General features: G+C 44.4%; 1 protein-coding gene across 3 annotated transcripts in view; it reads left to right on the plus strand.

The window, feature by feature from the left end:
• Positions 1-17,913, plus strand: part of LOC309557592 (protein mono-ADP-ribosyltransferase PARP14-like) — a 247,325-nt gene that overhangs the window by 90,739 nt on the left and 138,673 nt on the right. Inside the window, exons 17-18 of one of the 3 annotated variants that reach the window (XM_082260386.1) lie at positions 5,153-5,327; positions 7,965-8,291. The exons of the other annotated variants lie outside the window; for them this stretch is intronic. Of the exons in view, the coding sequence (XP_082116512.1) occupies positions 5,153-5,327; positions 7,965-8,254 (465 nt within the window). The 3' untranslated portion in view covers positions 8,255-8,291. The remainder of the gene's footprint in view (positions 1-5,152; positions 5,328-7,964; positions 8,292-17,913) is intronic. 3 annotated transcript variants of the gene reach the window in all.

A 17,913-nucleotide genomic window follows, 5' to 3' on the forward strand; every position in this document is an offset into this window, starting at 1 on the left:
GTAGTCAAAGTGGCCACATCGATAGGTACCCCGGGGACGGTCACCACATGGGTCCAATCCCCCAGCTCCATCAAAGTGGCTAGATGTGAGAATATCTTTAAAAGATCGGTTACTTTGAAAAGTCACCCGTCAGTCTGTATCAATGAAGTTTTTAATAACATTGTCTTGGGTGAGAAGGTGCTAATGTTTTTGCAGGACACTTGTTATTTCTTTTTGTTGTTTATTGTAGTTAATAATGGGTCTAATTTTCACCTCTTCAGGGTCACGATCACCCTGAAATAAAAATAGTTCCCGGGGGTTCTCTAGTGCCTTTCTGTAGGCCTTTTTGAGTTCTCTGTGGCTATAGCCCCTCTGGGGGAACCTGGCCTTCAGTGCCTTGGCCTGTAGCTTGAAATCATCATCGTTGGTACAGTTTCTATATATCTGTGGGTATTGACCCACAGGTATACCTCTAATGAGATGGGCACTGTGGACATGAAGCAGGAAATTCCCTGTCGGTTTCCTGAAAAGGCTGGTAGCCACAGAGCCATCCTGCTGTTTGATAATCCTGAGGTCTAGAAATTGTAACTTATTTGCAACAATGTTGATGGTAAAGTGCAAATTGAAAACATTAATATTACGTTTTCCACTAATTCACGTAATAATTCAGCTGATCCTGTCCAGAAGATGATGCCATCGATATACCTCCGCCACATAGATACAGGAAGTACATCGATACATAGGAAGTACATCGATAAGTCCTTATCGGTAAAAATCGACCGTTCCCACCCCCCAGGTACAAGTTGGCGTAAGTGGGGGCACACTTGGTCCCCATAGCCACCCCCTGTTAGTTAGTTTTCCACTAATTCACGTAATAATTCAGCTGATCCTGTCCAGAAGATGATGTCATCGATATACCTCCGCCACATAGATACAGGAAGTACATCGATACATAGGAAGTACATCGATAAGTCCTTATCGGTAAAAATCGACCGTTCCCACCCCCCAGGTACAGGTTGGCGTAAGTGGGGGCACACTTGGTCCCCATAGCCACCCCCTGTTAGTTAGTTTTCCACTAATTCACGTAATAATTCAGCTGATCCTGTCCAGAAGATGATGTCATCGATATACCTCCGCCACATAGATACAGGAAGTACATCGATACATAGGAAGTACATCGATAAGTCCTTATCAGTAAAAAGTGACCGCTCCCACCCCCCAGGTACAGGTTGGTGTAAGTGGGGGCACACTTGGTCCCCATAGCCACCCCCTGCACCTGGAGTTAGTAGGAGCGGTCGAACAGGTATTGTGAGTCCGAATAAATTCCAGCAGTTCCAAAATAAATCCATTGTATTCCTGATGGATATTGCTCAGTATCAGTTCCAGTAATTTCCCCCAGTAATATCACCTGCTCTGTCCACATGTTATTCTCCCTGCTACCTGGGCCCACATGTGATTCTCCCTGCTACCTGGGCCCCCCCTGTGTGCCTGCCATGCATCCTCTCCCCACAGTGCTGCTGGCTTCCCTCTGCCCCCGCTTGCTGCTGCGGTGCACAGGGGATCTTTAGATAGAGAGATTGGGTAGGGGGTGGTAAATATATCATATATAAAGGAAAATGAAGCGCTATAAAGTGCAGGTAAAAAAGCTTGCAGACACTAGAAAATCCCCAAGCAAAAGACACAAACAAATGACAAAAGTCCACAAATCCTTAAGGGACACCCAAAGTGTGTTGCAGATAAACCGTAGGTTAGATGATATTCCTCTACCGACACCAAAGCACACCGGGCCTCTTACCATGAGATGTGGACCACTAAATTATGGGTGGTCTAAAAGCACTCTGTCACTCCTCTGACTAGTCCTTGTTCATCAGTAATCACACCAAATCAGATTCTGTTGGCCCCTCTCAGAAAGTCTCCCCACAAGTGGCCTGTATCAAAGATGAAAACAAACATCGCCTCACAGTGTAATACAGTATATCCATGCGCTCAATGGTTTATTAAAAAAGATAAGTCCAAAAAACTCACATATAATCAATAAAAACAGGCATAACATATAATAGAAATCCAGATGGCTTACCATTAACAAGATGGCCGTGGTCCACGCGTGTTACGAAGTAAAGTGGGATAGCCAAACTCCACCCTTGCCTAACTTGTTTATGGCCAAGTGGGAGGAGGACAATCACATGACATGGCCAATACAGACATGAATTTGTGGTGTGGAGGAGGTACATAGATGATGTCCTCCTCCTTTGGAGTGGAGATTTGATCTCTCTTAATTCTTTTATTAAACAACTTAATATTAATGATATAGGTATAGTCCTCCAACATGAAGCTAGTACTACCAATATTCACTTTTTGGACCTTAATATTAGAGTACAGGATGACAAATTGGTCACCTCAACTTTTTTTAAGGATACTGACAGGAACTGGTTTATAGGGACCATTAGTTGTTATCAGAAATTTTGGTTGAAATCGGTACCGAAAAGTCGGTTTCTCAGATTGAGGAGAAACTGTACATTTCAGGATGATTTCCTGAGAGAAGCAGAGTTCCCTAAAAAACATTTCCTTGAAAAGGGTGATGACTTTATCGAACTGGATCTAGTCATAGAGGAGGTTGGGATTAGGAGCAAAGATGACATGTTAAAACCTAAGGATAGATTAATTAATCCTTAAGGATGGAGTTTGGCTATCCAAGTCACTTCGTAACATGCGTGGACCACGGCCATCTTGTTGGTTGGAAGCCATCCGGATTTCTGTTATATGTTATGCCTGTTTTTATCGATTATATGAGAGCATTTTGGACTTATCTTTTTTAGAAACCATTGAGCACATGGAAATATTACACTATGAGGCAATGTTTGTTTTCATCTTTGATACATGCAACCTGTGAGGAGACTTTCTGAGAGGGGCCAAGGACAAGGACTAGCCAGAGGAGTGACAGAGCGCTTTTAGACCACTTATAATCTAGTGGTCCAAATCGCATGGTAAGAGGCCCGGTGTACTATGGTGTTGGTGGAGGAATATCATTTCACCTATGGTTTATCTGCAACACAGTTTGGGTGTCCCTTATGGATTTATGGACTTTTGTCATTTGTTTGTGTCTTTTGCTTGGGGATTTTCAAGTGTCTGAGAAATTTTTTAACTAAACTGTATAGCGCTACATTTTCCTTTTAATTGGATTCAATTGTTGCCTACAATTTATGCTAGCCGCTGATTAGTTGAAAACAATCCAAGCGCAGTGGAAACTTTTCTTTTTATTTATTGGTAAATATATCATACACACCTGCCCCTTCCTTTCCTTAATGATTACAGTGAGTGAACAGCACAATCACTCTCTGTGCTCATTTGTAATGGAAACAATTATAAAATTATTAAAGGGGAAAAGAGGGTCAGTTTATACAGGAGGCAGTGTGTACAGGGGGGTGAATTTAATTTGGAATACCCTAGTTGTGTTTATTTGTTCCTCCTTCTGCTGGATGCACTGACAGTACCGTCCTCCTTTCCCCTCCCCTACGCGTTACGCCACATGGTCACGTGGGTTCTTCAATATGTAGCATCATTTAGCCACACCCACTTTTTGCAGTGATTCCCCAGGTCGCCATCTGCCTAGCAGGGGCCCCAGTGCATTACTTTACCCGGGGGCCCCATGATGCTATTAAGATTGAACTGAGACATGGAAGTGATGTTTACTGATTAGGTGACATGAGCATAAGGGGATGAGGACAGTGTACACTTGCCATGGTTGCAAAGAAGGAGCACTTCCTAGTTGCTGGATAAATTATAAAAATGACTTCTGATAACATTTAATGGGCTTGTGTAACAATTATATATTATTTGAAATGTCACAAACCCTGCCAAAAATAACAAGATAAAAGTAAAAAGCCCATTAAAAGCTACAAATGCTAAAATATACACTTTTTTATTCTGCCACTAGATGTTTTCAGTCTGACGGCCAGCATTATTCAACCCAATTCCTCGGAGCCCAGCTCAACTGGACAGTGAAAGAAGAAGCAGCACAGTGATGAGCTTGTCTCTTTAACCACTCTGCTCTCTTCTCCTAACAGCATGCCTCTTGTCAGCATATGAACTGATTGGCTCCTTGTGCAGCTTCCTTCTCCTCCCACTCTGAGCTCTGCTGTACAGGGACTGTAAGGGGCCTATACCAGCCCCATACACCAGAGGCGTAACTAAAACCTTAAGGGCCCCGGTGCAAGAAACCATGAAGGCCCCCCCGGACCTCAAGCCTAGGGCTCTTCTCACTGATCCTGGGGCCCTTTACTCTCGTTGCGTTGCCCTTTATTACGGTCCCGCAGCGGGACCCTTTCACAAGTTCTGCAGTGGGCACGGTCCCATGGTGGTGGAATGCCAGGGCCAGATCACAAGTGTGACCTTTGTGATCCTGGAAGTTCACCCTCTGGTGTCAGTAGTTTTTATTTTTTGGTATTTTAATTGTATTATTTTTTATCATTTTATTTTATTTTTTTACAATGTGACTGACTATGACTCTGTTCATTCAGAAAAGGAAGGAGCTGGTAAATTACATATTTACTGACCCCTTCCTGGTTCTCTATTGTGACACATCCCCTGCAGCAGGCGGCAGGAGAGGGGAGGGAGCACAGTGGGGGGGGGGGGGTAACAGGGGAGCACACAGGGGCCCAGAGACAGCAGAACACAAGTGAACTGGATAGGAGGAGTGGCGGGGGCAGCATACAGAGGAAGCATGTAGCATGCAGCTACAGGAGGAAGGAGGACAGTGATTTCTCTACATGCTGCCCCCGCCGCCCCTCCTATCCAGGTGTATAGGGGAGCCGCACAGGCCCTCTGGAGCATGGGGCCCGGTTGCAATTGCAACCCCTGCAACCGCTGTAGTTACGCCCCTGCCATACACGTACTAGGAAGAATGTTTTTCACTATGTGGGCCTTTAATGTAGGGAGAGGAGCTACCGGAGCTTCTATTGTGCCTCAGAATTTTCTGGGGGCTTCCTTGGTTGGCTCATGCTACTTGCTGTACTCACCCCCCCCCCACCCTGAAATCACCCTAGTAGTGTCATCTTCCCATCCAGCCTGGATTCCTTCTTGCTGAACACAACCCCATACAGTACGGGTATACTGCCCATGGTATCAGATGAGATTGGTGAACATAGACAATCATTTACCATTTTATTTTCTTCAGATTGAGAGGATACAGAACACACATTTGTATCAGAATTACCAAATTAAGAAGAACGGCATCAATGCCAAGAATGGTACCAGGACCAACGAGAAGAAGCTCTTCCATGGCACCGAGAGTGGGATAACCAGTAATATAAATCGTAATGGGTTCAACAGAGCCTACGCTGGGAGCAATGGTGAGAAGAGACCCCCCATTATCCTTCTCCTAATCATACAACATATTCACCGCACTGCAAAACACTCCGAGCTAAAAGTATATCATTGGGACAGTACAGTAATTGCTTAATGTTATGGTGTACTGGGTTCAATCCCTAGCAAGGCTACAACATTTCTGCATGGAGTTTGTATGCTTACAGTATAAGTTAATTGTCTTCCATTCAACTGTCCATAGAATGTGGATGTGACTGGCTCAGTGATCTCTGTACAGCACTGCGGTATATGTCAGAGCTATATAAATGTATAACAATAATAGTGTGTGAATGTGGGGGAGGGGACATTAGAGTGTAAGCTCCTCTGGTACAGAGACTGATGTGACTGTGAGGGAGGGGACATTAGAGTGTAAGCTCCTCTGGTACAGAGACTGATGTGACTGAGGGGGAGGGGACATTAGAGTGTAAGCTCCTCTGGTACAGAGACTGATGTGACTGTGGGGGAGGGGACATTAGAGAGTAAGCGCCTCTAGTGCAGAGACTGGTGTGACTGTGGGGGAGGGGACATTAAATTGTAAGCTCCTCTGGTACAGAGACTGATGTGGATCTAGTGCAGACATTAGATTGTGTGTCTCTTCTCCTTGTGCATTACAGGAGTTGAACAAAAACCGTACTATAATATCTCAGATAATAAACAAGGATGGAACAAAAACTAGAAAACCAACCAAACTGCCCCTAAAAGTAAGAGGACCAAATCCTGTAAGTTGGGAGGTAGGGCCTCCATGGATTGGACTTGTTTTTCCATAACATCCCACAGATGCCCGATTGGATTGAGATCTGGAGCATTTGGAGGCCAAGTCAACACCTTAAACTCCTTGTTGTGTTCCTCAAACCCTTCTTGAACCTGATAAGACCAGGCCACCTTCTTCTATTGCTCTGTGGTCAAGGTCATAGGAGCTTTTAGCTGTAGACATGGGTCAACATGGGCACCCTGACTGGTCTGCAGCTGTGCAGTCCCATCCACAACATACACAAAACATACTTGCAATGCTCTGTGTGTTCTGACACCTTTATATCAGAAGCAGCATTCACTAATTAAGCAATTTGAGCTCCAGTAACTCTTCTTTTTGATCAGACAACAAGGGCCAGCCTTTTCTCCCCCACCTCCATCAGTGAGCCTTCCCTTCCCGCCTCCATCAATGAGCCTTCCCTTCCCACCTCCATCAATGAGCCTTCCCTTCCCACCTCCATCAATGAGCCTTCTCTTCCCACCTCCATCAATGAGCCTTCCCTTCCCACCTCCATCAATGAGCCTTCCCTTCCCACCTCCATCAATGAGCCTTCCCTTCCCACCTCCATCAATGAGCCTTCTCTTCCCACCTCCATCAATGAGCCTTCCCTTCCCACCTCCATCAATGAGCCTTCCCTTCCCATCTCCATCAATGAGCCTTCCCTTCCCACCTCCATCAATGAGCCTTCTCTTCCCACCTCCATCAATGAGCCTTCCCTTCCCACCTCCATAAATGAGCCTTCTCTTCCCACCTCCATCAACGAGCCTTCTCTTCCCACCTCCATCAATGAACCTTCCCTTCCCACCTCCATTAATGAGCCTTCCCTTCCCACCTCCATAAATGAGCCTTCCCTTCCCACCTCCATCAATGAGCCTTCCCTTCCCACCTCCAGAAATGAGCCTTCCCTTTCCACCTCCATCAATGAGCCTTCCCTTCCCACCTCCATCAAAATCCTTCCCTTCCCACCTCTATCAATGGGCCTTCCCTCCCCACCTCCATCAACGCGCCCCCCACCACCACCTCCAACTACGAGCCTTCTCTCCTCACCTCCATTAATGAGCTTTCCTCCCCACCTCCATCAATGAGCCTCCCCCCACCTCTATCAATGAGCCCCCCCCTACCCCCCACCTCCATCAGTGAGTCTACTCTCCCCATTTCCATCAATGAGCCTTCCTCCCCACCTCTGTCAGTGAGCCTTGCTCCCCACCTCCATCAGTGAGCCTTCCTTCTCCTCCCCACCGCCATCAATGAGCCTTCCCTCCCCCACCTCCATCAATGAGCCTTCCCTTCCCACCTGCATCAATGAGCCTTCCCTTCCCACCTCCATCAATGAGCCTTCCCTGCCCCACCTCCATCAATGAGCCTTCCCTGCCCCACCTCCATCAATGAGCCTTCCTTTCCCACCTGCATCAATGAGCCTTCCCTTCCCACCTCCATCAATGAGCCTTCCCTGCCCCATCTCCCATCAATGAGCCTTCCCTCCCCACCACAATCAATGAGCCTTCCCTGCCCACCTCCATCAGTGAGCCCTCACTCCCCATCTCCAACAGTGAGCCTTGGCCGCCCATGACCCTGTCACCAGTTCGCCTGCTTTCTTTCCTTGGACCACTTTTGGTTGGTCCTAACCACCACAGACCGGGAACATCCCACAAGAGCTGCAGTGTTGGATTTGCTTGGACCCAGTCATCTAGACATTACATATTGGTTCTTGTCAAAGTCCCTCCAATCCTTACATTTGTCCATTTTTTCTCGTATTCCACCCACAGATGCCATTATAACCAGATAATCAATGTTATTCAATTTACATTGTATATTCTGTATTGTATCTTGTGATCTGTGATCAATACTTTTCTTTCTCTCTCTATGAGTACAGATGCCTTGTTGGGAAAAGGGACGTATTTCGCTGCTGAAGCCATTTACTCTTCGGATGACACATACTCCAAACCGGATATAAATGGATACAAATACATGTATCTGGCCCGCGTCCTCACCGGTGTTTACTGTGTCGGAAATAAAGGGATGATCGCACCTCCAGCCAAGAGCGGATCAAACCCCACCGACCTGTATGACAGCGTCACAGATAACGTATCAAGACCTTCAGTGTTCGTGATATTTAATGACGTCCAGGCCTATCCGGAATATCTCATCACCTTCACCAAGTGACCTCAGAGAGCACACCAAGGACTATGGGGAAGTGTCAAGACTGTGAGCAGCTTTTCTTCTGACAAGATCGCTCCTCTATGTTAGCCTTTGGGGGAGATTTACTAAAACTGGAGCACTGTGGTGCAGCTGTGCATGGTAGCCAATCAACGTCCAACTTCAGCTTCTTCAATCAAGCTTTGACAATAAATCGTGAAAGCTGATTGGTTTCTATGCAGAGCTGCACCAGATTTTGCACTCTCTAGTTTTAGTGAATTTTCCCCATGTATCTATGCACACATAGGCGTTTACAGGTGTATTAGAAGTGGAATGTTTAAAGGCTGGAAAAACAAAACATCACCAGCGCATTTAGGGGAGGAGCTGTTGGGCAGAAGAACACTTCATGCACCGTTATACATGTAAACACATCTAAATGCATCCAAACTCTACACACATTTAGATATGTTTGAGCGCTAATGGATTCCAATGGTCAGAATACATTAATATCCTGGCCAGTGGAATCCATCAATGCCCCAAAGCTTGACGCGCCTAAACGCATCCATACATATGCGCATTTACACAGCTTTAGGTGTATTGTTTAAGCACCTTTTCTCCTGCTGGGATCTCTGATGTTCAGAGGAGTATAGCACACCCCCTGTGTGCATGAAGCTTACGGCTTTATTCATACTTCGCAATTTAGAATCAAGGGCGGAATGATTCTGCCTGCAATTTCAAAATCAGGTGGCAATCAGTGCAAAACTCGCAACACACATTTTGGTCCTGTTTTTTCTAAACGGCACCCCCAATGCGATTTTTCCGTAATTCCAATCGCGCTGCAATCGTGGCAAAATGAGACTTTTAAGAGTCACGTGAAGCTGGTTGCTCAAAAAGGAGCAGGAGCTTTTTTTGGGTGGAAGACGCGCATTGGGCAGCCCATTGAAGTGAATGAAACTTTGCGGAATTGTGTGAAAATCGCCCACACAAAATCGCAAGAGGGAAGGTGAGTTCCCGCTACACAAAGGTGTGAATAGGGATGAAAGGGAACTCTTATCATCAAGCAGAAGGAAGCTGACACTCTCTAACTGTAACTACTTCAATACCGGGCACTTTCACCCCCTTCCTGCCCAGGCCAATTTTCAGCTTTCAAGGCTGTCACAATTTGAATGACAATTGCGCAGTCATGCTACACTGTACATATATGAAATTTTTATCCTTTTTTTCACACAAATAGAGCTTTCCTTTGGTGGTATTTAATCACTGCTGGGTTTTTTATTTCTTACAAAAAAAAAAAAAGAAACAAGACAGACCCCTAAGAGTGATGTAAACACAGTAGATGGAAAAGGGGCACAGTGATCTATACTTGACATCCAATGGGGGGGAAGATGTGGAGTAAAGAAGAGTTCGAGCTGGAGAGGGTGAAGTGGAAGCTGTGCAGTCCTGAATGAGGACTATGTGTAAGAAATCGCCATGCCCAGTAAAATATATATATACAGTGGGTACGGAAAGTATTCAGACCCCCTTAAATTTTTCACATTTTGTTATATTGCAGCCATTTGCTAAAATCATTTAAGTTCATTCTTCTTCCTCATGAATGTACACATAGCACCCCATACTGACAGAAAAAAGGTCAGAATACATCTGCAACAATTGTTGACATTGTTGCAGATTTATTAAAAAAGAAAAACTGAAATATCACATGGTCCTAAGTATTCAGACCCTTTGCTGTGACACTCATATTTAACTCAGATGCTTTCCATTTCTTCTGATCATCCTTGAGATGGTTCTACACCTTCATTTGAGTCCAGCTGTGTTTGATTATACTGATTGGACTTGATTAGGAAAGCCACACACCTGTCTATATAAGACCTTCCAGATCACAATGCATGTCAGAGCAAATGAGAATCATGAGGTCAAAGGAACTGCCTGAAGAGCTCAGAGACAGAATTGTGGCAAGGCACAGATCTGGCCAAGGTTACAAAAAGATTTCTGCTGCACTTAAGGTTCCTAAGAGCACAGTGGCCTCCATAATCCTCAAATGGAAGACGTTTGGGACGACCAGAACCCTTCCTAGAGCTGGCCGTCCGGCCAAACTGAGCTATCGGGGGAGAAGAGCCTTGGTGAGAGAGGTAAAGAAGAACCCAAAGATCACTGTGGCTGAGCTCCAGAGATGCAGTTCAGGAGATGGGAGAAAGTTGTACAAAGTCAACCATCTCTGCAGCCCTCCACCAGTCGGGGCTTAATGGCAGAGTGGCCCGACGGAAGCCTCTCCTCAGTGTAAGACACATGAAAGCCCGCATGGAGTTTGCTAAAAAACACCTGAAGGACTCCAAGATGGTGAGAAATAAGATTCTCTGGTCTTATGAGACCAAAATAGAACTTTTTGGCCTTAATTCTAAGCGGTATGCGTGGAGAAAACCAGGCACTGCTCATCACCTGTCCAATACAGTCCCAACAGTGAAGCATGGTGGTGGCAGCATCATGCTGTGGGAGTGTTTTTCAGCTGCAGGGACAGGACAACTGGTTGCAATCGAGGGAAAGATGAATGCGGCCAAGTACAGGGATATCCTGGACAAAAACCTTCTCCAGAGTGCTCTGGACCTCAGACTGGGCCGAAGGTTTTCCTTCCAACAAGACAATGACCCTAAGCACACAGCTAAAATAACGAAGGAGTGGCTTCACAACAACTCCGTGACTGTTCTTGAATGGCCCAGCCAGAGCCCTGACTTAAACCCAATTGAGCATCTCTGGAGAGACCTAAAAATGGCTGTCCACCAACGTTTACCATCCAACCTGACAGAACTGGAGAGGATCTGCAAGGAGGAATGGCAGAGGATCCCCAAATCCAGGTGTGAAAGACTTGTTGCATCTTTCCCAAAAAGACTCCTGGCTGTATTAGATCAAAAGGGGGCTTCTACTAAATACTGAGCAAAGGGTCTGAATACTTAGGACCATGTGATATTTCAGTTTTTCTTTTTTAATAAATCTGCAACAATGTCAACAATTCTGTGTTTTTCTGTCAGTATGGGGTGCTATGTGTACATTCATGAGGAAGAAGAATGAACTTAAATGATTTTAGCAAATGGCTGCAATATAACAGAGTGAAAAATTTAAGGGGGTCTGAATACTTTCCGTACCCACTGTATATTTACAGGAAAATTATGTATGAGAACTAATAATGAGGAAGGTTATAGCGAAGCCCTTTTTGGGGTTTAACTCAAACTACCACTAGGACTTTTATTAACTCATAAACCATAAACATGGTATACCAACAAACTACCTTACACTGCCCATCATGGTTAGATTTTTATTAGAATGTTAGTAAGAAATTCTGAAAAATCGTAAATCAGAGCGTTCGATGATGTCATCATTGGGTCAACTCATTTCAATGTAAGGTCCTCAAACATTTCATTCAGACCTGCTACTTGAATGGATTACCAGAAGTATTAAACTGATTTCTTTTAATATTTATGTAATTGATGAAGGAATAATGCACAGCAAAGTTTATTTAAAATTGACAAGTATATTGAATATTTAGAAGCAGAGGTGTAAGTAAAACCTTCAGGGCCCCGGTGCAAGAAACCATGAAGGGCCCCCCATTGCCTAGGGCTCTTCTCACTGATCCTGGGGCCCTTTACTCTCATTGTGGGGCCCTTTATTACAGTCCCGCAGCAGGACCCATTCACAAGTTCTGCAGTGGGCCCCCTTCCTGCCATCTTGCGGCCTGCCAGGGCCCGGTCGCAAGTGTGACCTTTGCGATCCTGGAAGTTCACCCACTGGTGTCAGTAGTTTTTATTTTTTGTATTTTAATTGTATTATTTTTTATCATTTTATCTTATTTTTTTACAATGTGACTGACTATGACTCTGTCCATATAGAAAAGGAAGGAGCTGGTAAATTACATATTTACCGACCCCTTCCTGGTTCTCTATTGTGACACATCCCCTGCAGCAGCAGGCAGGAGAGGGGAGGGAGCACAGTGGGGGGGGTGGGGTGCAGCACGGGGGGGGGGGGGGACAACCAGTGGAACACACGATAATTCACATTTTTATTCTCGTGGATGATTGTGTAGGCCAGGCCCCAGTGCACTGCATTGCCCGGGGCCCTTTAATGCTCTTAAGATGGCACTGCTGTAAGGGAGAATGGAGCAATTCAAGTAGAGTGATGCAAGTGTGGACTGTCTGGCAACTAAGACATTGGGGTTTATTAACTAAAGGTAAATAGACCGTGCACTTTGCAAATGCAGTTGCACTCTGCAAGGGGATTTGCTCTAGAGTTTAGTAAAAGAGGGGAAGCTCTGCTGACCTCTTATCATCCAATCATGTGCATGCAAAACGCTGTTTTTTTTTCCCCTTGCGTGTGATTGGGTATTCCTTGCAAAGTGAAGCTTCACCTCTGGACCAAATTCCCTTGCAGAGTGCAACTACCTATTTGTCTTTAGTAAATCATCCCATTGTTTTTCGGAGCTCCTGTGGCCTTTGCAGTACCCTAAAGCAGGCAGGAACCCCAAACCCTAGTGTGGGACTGGTATATCAGTGGTGAGCCTTTCTTTTGTTTTAGATAAGCTGTTTGTTTTTCCTTTGCCAAAGAAAAGCTGTTTTTGTTTTGCTTGTTTTGAAAGATTATTAAAGACTGTTTATATTTACAAGTGCTTGCTGGTGATCTTTGACTTTCTATATGATAAGTAGTGATGGGCCGAACACCCCCCTGTTTGGTTCGCACCAGAACATCTCGAACAGGGAAAAAGTTCTAGCGAACATTCAAACTATATTAAAGTCTAGAGGACACGAACCTGAAAAATCAACAGTTCTCATTTTGAAAATGTGTATGGGGACCCCAGTACTGCCCTGGGGGACAAGTATCACTGCAAAAAAAAAATGTTTTTAAAACAGGAACAGTGATTTTAATGATGCTTAAAGTGAAACAATAAAAATGAAAAATTCCATTAAATATAATGCCTGGGGGGGGGGGGTCCCCACTTAGTCTGTCTATAAAGTGGCTCATCTGTACAATGTATAGATCTTGCTGCAGCAATACTGACATTTAGTGATTGTCGAACATCGGCCGGGTCGGTTCGCGAACGTTAGCCGAAAATTTTCTCAAAAGTCCGCGAACCGCAAGTTCGCGGCAGGCCCCATTAACTTTAATGGGAGGCAAACTTTAAAAACCTTTAGGTCATATTTGCAGCCACAAAAGACATACTAGCTGTGCACAAATAGTCCCAGCACATGGACAATGTCAAAACAGAAGTATTGCAATTGAAAAAGTTGCCCTAAATTTTTTTTTTTTACAGCAAAAAATATATATTTTTTTTCATAAATCAGCCAGAACTGACAGCAGCCGGTAAATACATTGTCTAATACATATAGGGTCCATTCACACATCTGTAAAATGGGTCCGCATCCATTCCACAATTTGGCGGAACCTTTACAGACCCATTGTTTTTCATTTCCAGTCTGAAAAATTAGGCATTCATAGGATAAAGAAGTAAGTGTCGGCCATTCCAGGCCCCAAAAATTAGCCCACATGCGTTTACCTGACAGCTAAGAACGTAGTATTCTGTGGCTGAAGGTACATTAGGCATTCACATGATACAGAAGTAAGTGTCGGCCATAAAAGGCCCCAAAAATTAGCCCACATGGGTTGAACTGACAGCAAAGAACGTAGTATATGATGGCTAGAGGTACAGTAGGCGTTTCACAGTATACACAATTAAGTGGCGACCTGTATAGGCTGCAAAAATTAGCTCACATGGGTTAAATTGACAGCAAAGAACTTAGGTTTTGATGGCTAGAAGTACAGTAGGCATTGACGGTACACAGAACAGTAAGTGTCGGCCTGTATAGGCTGCAAAAAATAGCTCACATGGGTTGAACTGACAGCAAGGAACGTAGTATATGATGGCTAGAGATACAGTAGGCATTCACAGTACAGAGAACGGTAAGTGTCGGCCTGTATAGGCTGCAAAAATTAGCTCACATGGGTTGAACTGACAGCAAAGAACGTAGTATATGATGGCTAGAGGTACAGTAGGCGTTCACAGTATACAGAAGTAAGTGGCGGTCTGTATAGGTGGCAAAAATTAGCTCACATGGTTTGAACTGACAGCAAAGAACTTAGGTTTTGATGGCTAGAGGTACAGTAGGCATTGACAGTACACAGAACAGTAAGTGTCGGCCTGTATAGGCTGCAAAAATTAGCTCACATGGGTTGAACTGACAGCAAAGATTGTAGTATATGATGGCTAGAGGTACAGTAGGCATTCACAGTACACAGAACAGTAAGTGTCGGCCTGTATAGGCTACAGAAATTAGCTCACATGGGTTGAACTGACAGCAAAGAACTTAATTTTTGATGGCTAGAGGTACAGTAGGCGTTCACAGTATACACAAGTAAGTAGTGACCTGTATAGGCTCCAAAAATGAGCGCAAAAGGTTTGTACTGACAGAAAAGAACTTCGTTTTTGATGGCTAGAGGTACAGTAGGCTTTCACAGTATACAGAAGTAAGTGGCGGCCCTTTATAGGCTGCAAAAATTAGCTCACATGGGTTGAACTGACAGCAAAGAATGTAGTATATGATGGCTAGAGGTACAGTAGGCGTTCACAGTATACACAAGTAAGTGGCACCCTGTATAGGCTCCAAAAATTAGCTCACATGGGTTGAACTGACAGCAAAGAACTTCATTTTTGATGGCTAGAGGTACAGTAGGCGTTCACAGTATACACAAGTATGTGGTGACCTGTATAGGCTCCAAAAATTAGCTTACAAGGTTTGAACTGACAGCAAAGAACATAGTATGTGATGGCTAGAGGTACAGTAGGCCTTGACGGTACACAGAACAGTAAGTGTCGGCCTGTATAGGCTGCAAAAATTAGCTCACATGGGTTGAACTGACAGCAAAGAACTTCATTTTTGATGGCTAGAGGTACAGTAGGCGTTCACAGTATACAGAAGTAAGTGGCGGCCCTTTATAGGCTGCAAACATTAGGTCACATGGGTTGAACTGACAGCAAAGAACTGAGTATATGATGGCTAAAGGTACATTAGGCATTCACACAGTATACAAAAGTAAGTGTTGGCCTGTATAGGCTGCAAAAATTAGCTCATATGGGTTAAACTGACAGCAAAGAACTTAGTTTTTGATGGCTAGAGGTACAGTAGGCGTTCACAGTATACAGAAGTAAGTGGCGACCTGTATAGGCGGCAAAAATGAGCTCACATGGTTTGAACTGACAGCAAAGAACGTAGTATATGATGGCTAGAGGTACAGTAGGCATTCACAGTACAGAGAACGGTAAGTGTCGGCCTGTATAGGCTGCAATAATTAGCTCACATGGGTTGAACTGACAGCAAAGAACTGAGCATATGATGGCTAGAGGTACAGTAGGCATTCACAGTATACACAAGTAAGTGGCGACCTGTATAGGCTCCAAAAATAAGCTCACATGGTTTGAACTGACAGCAAAGAACTTCATTTTTGATGGCTAGAGGTACAGTAGGCGTTCACAGTATACACAAGTAAGTGGCGGCCCTTTATAGGCTGCAAAAATTAGGTCACATGGGTTGAACTGACAGCAAAGAACTTAGTATATGATGGCTAAAGGTACATTAGGCATTCACACAGTATACAGAAGTAAGTGTCGGCCTGTATAGGCTGCAAAAATTTGCTCACATGGGTTGAACTGACAGCAAAGAACTCAGTTTTTGATGGCTAGAGGTACAGTAGGCATTCACAGTATACAGAAGTAAGTGTTGGCCTGTATAGGCTGCAATAATTAGCTCACATTTGTTGAACTGACAGCAAAGAACTTCGTTTTTGATGGCTAGAGGTCCAGTAGGCGTTCACAGAAGTAAGTGGCGGCCTGTGTAGGCTGCAAAAATTAGCTCACATGGTTTGAACTGACAGCAAAGAACTTCGGTTTTGATGGCTAGAGGTACAGTAGGCATTCACAGTATACAGAAGTAAGTGGCAGCCCTTTATAGGCTGCAAAAATTAGCTCAAATGGGTTGAACTGATAGCAAAGAACGTAGTATATGATGGCTAGAGGTACAGTAGGCATTGACAGTACACATAACAGTAAGTGTCGGCCGGTATAGGCTGCAAAAATTAGCTCACATGGGTTGAACTAACTGACAGCAAAGAACTTCGTTTTTGATGACTTGAGGTACAGTAGGCGTTCACAGTATACAGAAGTAAGTGGCGGCCCTTTATAGGCTGCAAAAATTAGCTCACATGGGTTGAACTGACAGCAAAGAACCTAGTATATGATGGCTAGAGGTACAGTAGGCGTTCACAGCATACGGAAGTAAGTGGCGGCCCTTTTTAGGCTGCAAAAATTAGCTCACATGGGTTGAACTGACAGCAAAGAATGTAGTATATGATGGCTAGAGGTACAGTAGGCGTTCACAGTATACAGAAGTAAGTGGCGGCCCTTTATAGGCTGAAAAAATGAGCTCACATGGGTTGAACTGACAGCAAAGAACGTAGTATATGATGGCTAGAGGTACAGTAGGCGTTCACAGTATACAGAAGTAAGTGGCGGCCCTTTATAGGCTGCAAAAATTAGCTCACATGGGTTGAACTGACAGCAAAGAACGTAGTATATGATGGCTAGAGGTACAGTAGGCATTCACAGTACAGAGAACGGTAAGTGTCGGCCCTTTATATGCTGCAAAAATTAGCTCACATGGGTTGAACTGACAGCAAAGAATGTAGAATATGATGGCTAGAGGTACAGTAGGCATTCATAGTATACACAAGTAAGTGGCAACCTGTATAGGCTCCAAAAATTAGCTCACATGGTTTGAACTGACAGTACAGTAGGCGTTCACAGTATACAGAAGTAAGTGGCAGCCTGTGTAGGCGGCAAAAAGTATCTCACATGGTTTGAACTGACAGCAAAGAACGTAGTATATGATGGCTAGAGGTACAGTAGGCATTCACAGTACAGAGAACGGTAAGTGTCGGCCTGTATAGGCTCCAAAAATTAGCTCACATGGTTTGAACTGACAGCAAATAACTTCGGTTTTGATGGCTAGAGGTAAAGTAGGCGTTCACAGTATACAGAAGTAAGTGGCGGCCCTTTATAGGCTGAAAAAATTAGCTCACATGGGTTGAACAGACAGCAAAGAACGTAGTATATGATGGCTAGAGGTACAGTAGGCGTTCACAGTATACAGACGTAAGTGGCGGCCCTTTATAGGCTGCAAAAATTAGCTCACATGGGTTGAACTGATAGCAAAGAACATAGTATATGATGGCTAGAGATACAGTAGGCGTTCACACAGTATGCAGAAGTAAGTGGCGGCCTGTATAGGCTGCAAAAATTAGCTCACATGGGTTGAACTGAGAGCAAAGAACATAGTATATGATGGCTAGAGGTACAGTAGGCATTCACAGTACACAGAACAGTAAGTGTCGGCCGGTATAGGCCCCAAAAATTAGCCATTCAATGGATATGAAATGCCTTTTGTGCCGCTGTATTTAGCGAAGACAAGGACCAGGAATTTTTGTGGGTTGATGGCGGTCTGGTAGATATTTGTGGCCTGTGATGAGGAATTGAATGAAACATGGTCTACTGGTGGTCACATGTGTTGAATTCCTCAGAGATCCATGCCTCATTCATTTTTATAAATGTGAGTTAGTCTACACTGTCATGAGCTAGGCGAGTGCGCTTATCGGTC

Source organism: Pelophylax lessonae (genome assembly GCF_965119305.1).
Source record: "Pelophylax lessonae genome assembly, chromosome: 6".
Lineage (NCBI taxonomy): Eukaryota > Metazoa > Chordata > Amphibia > Anura > Ranidae > Pelophylax > Pelophylax lessonae.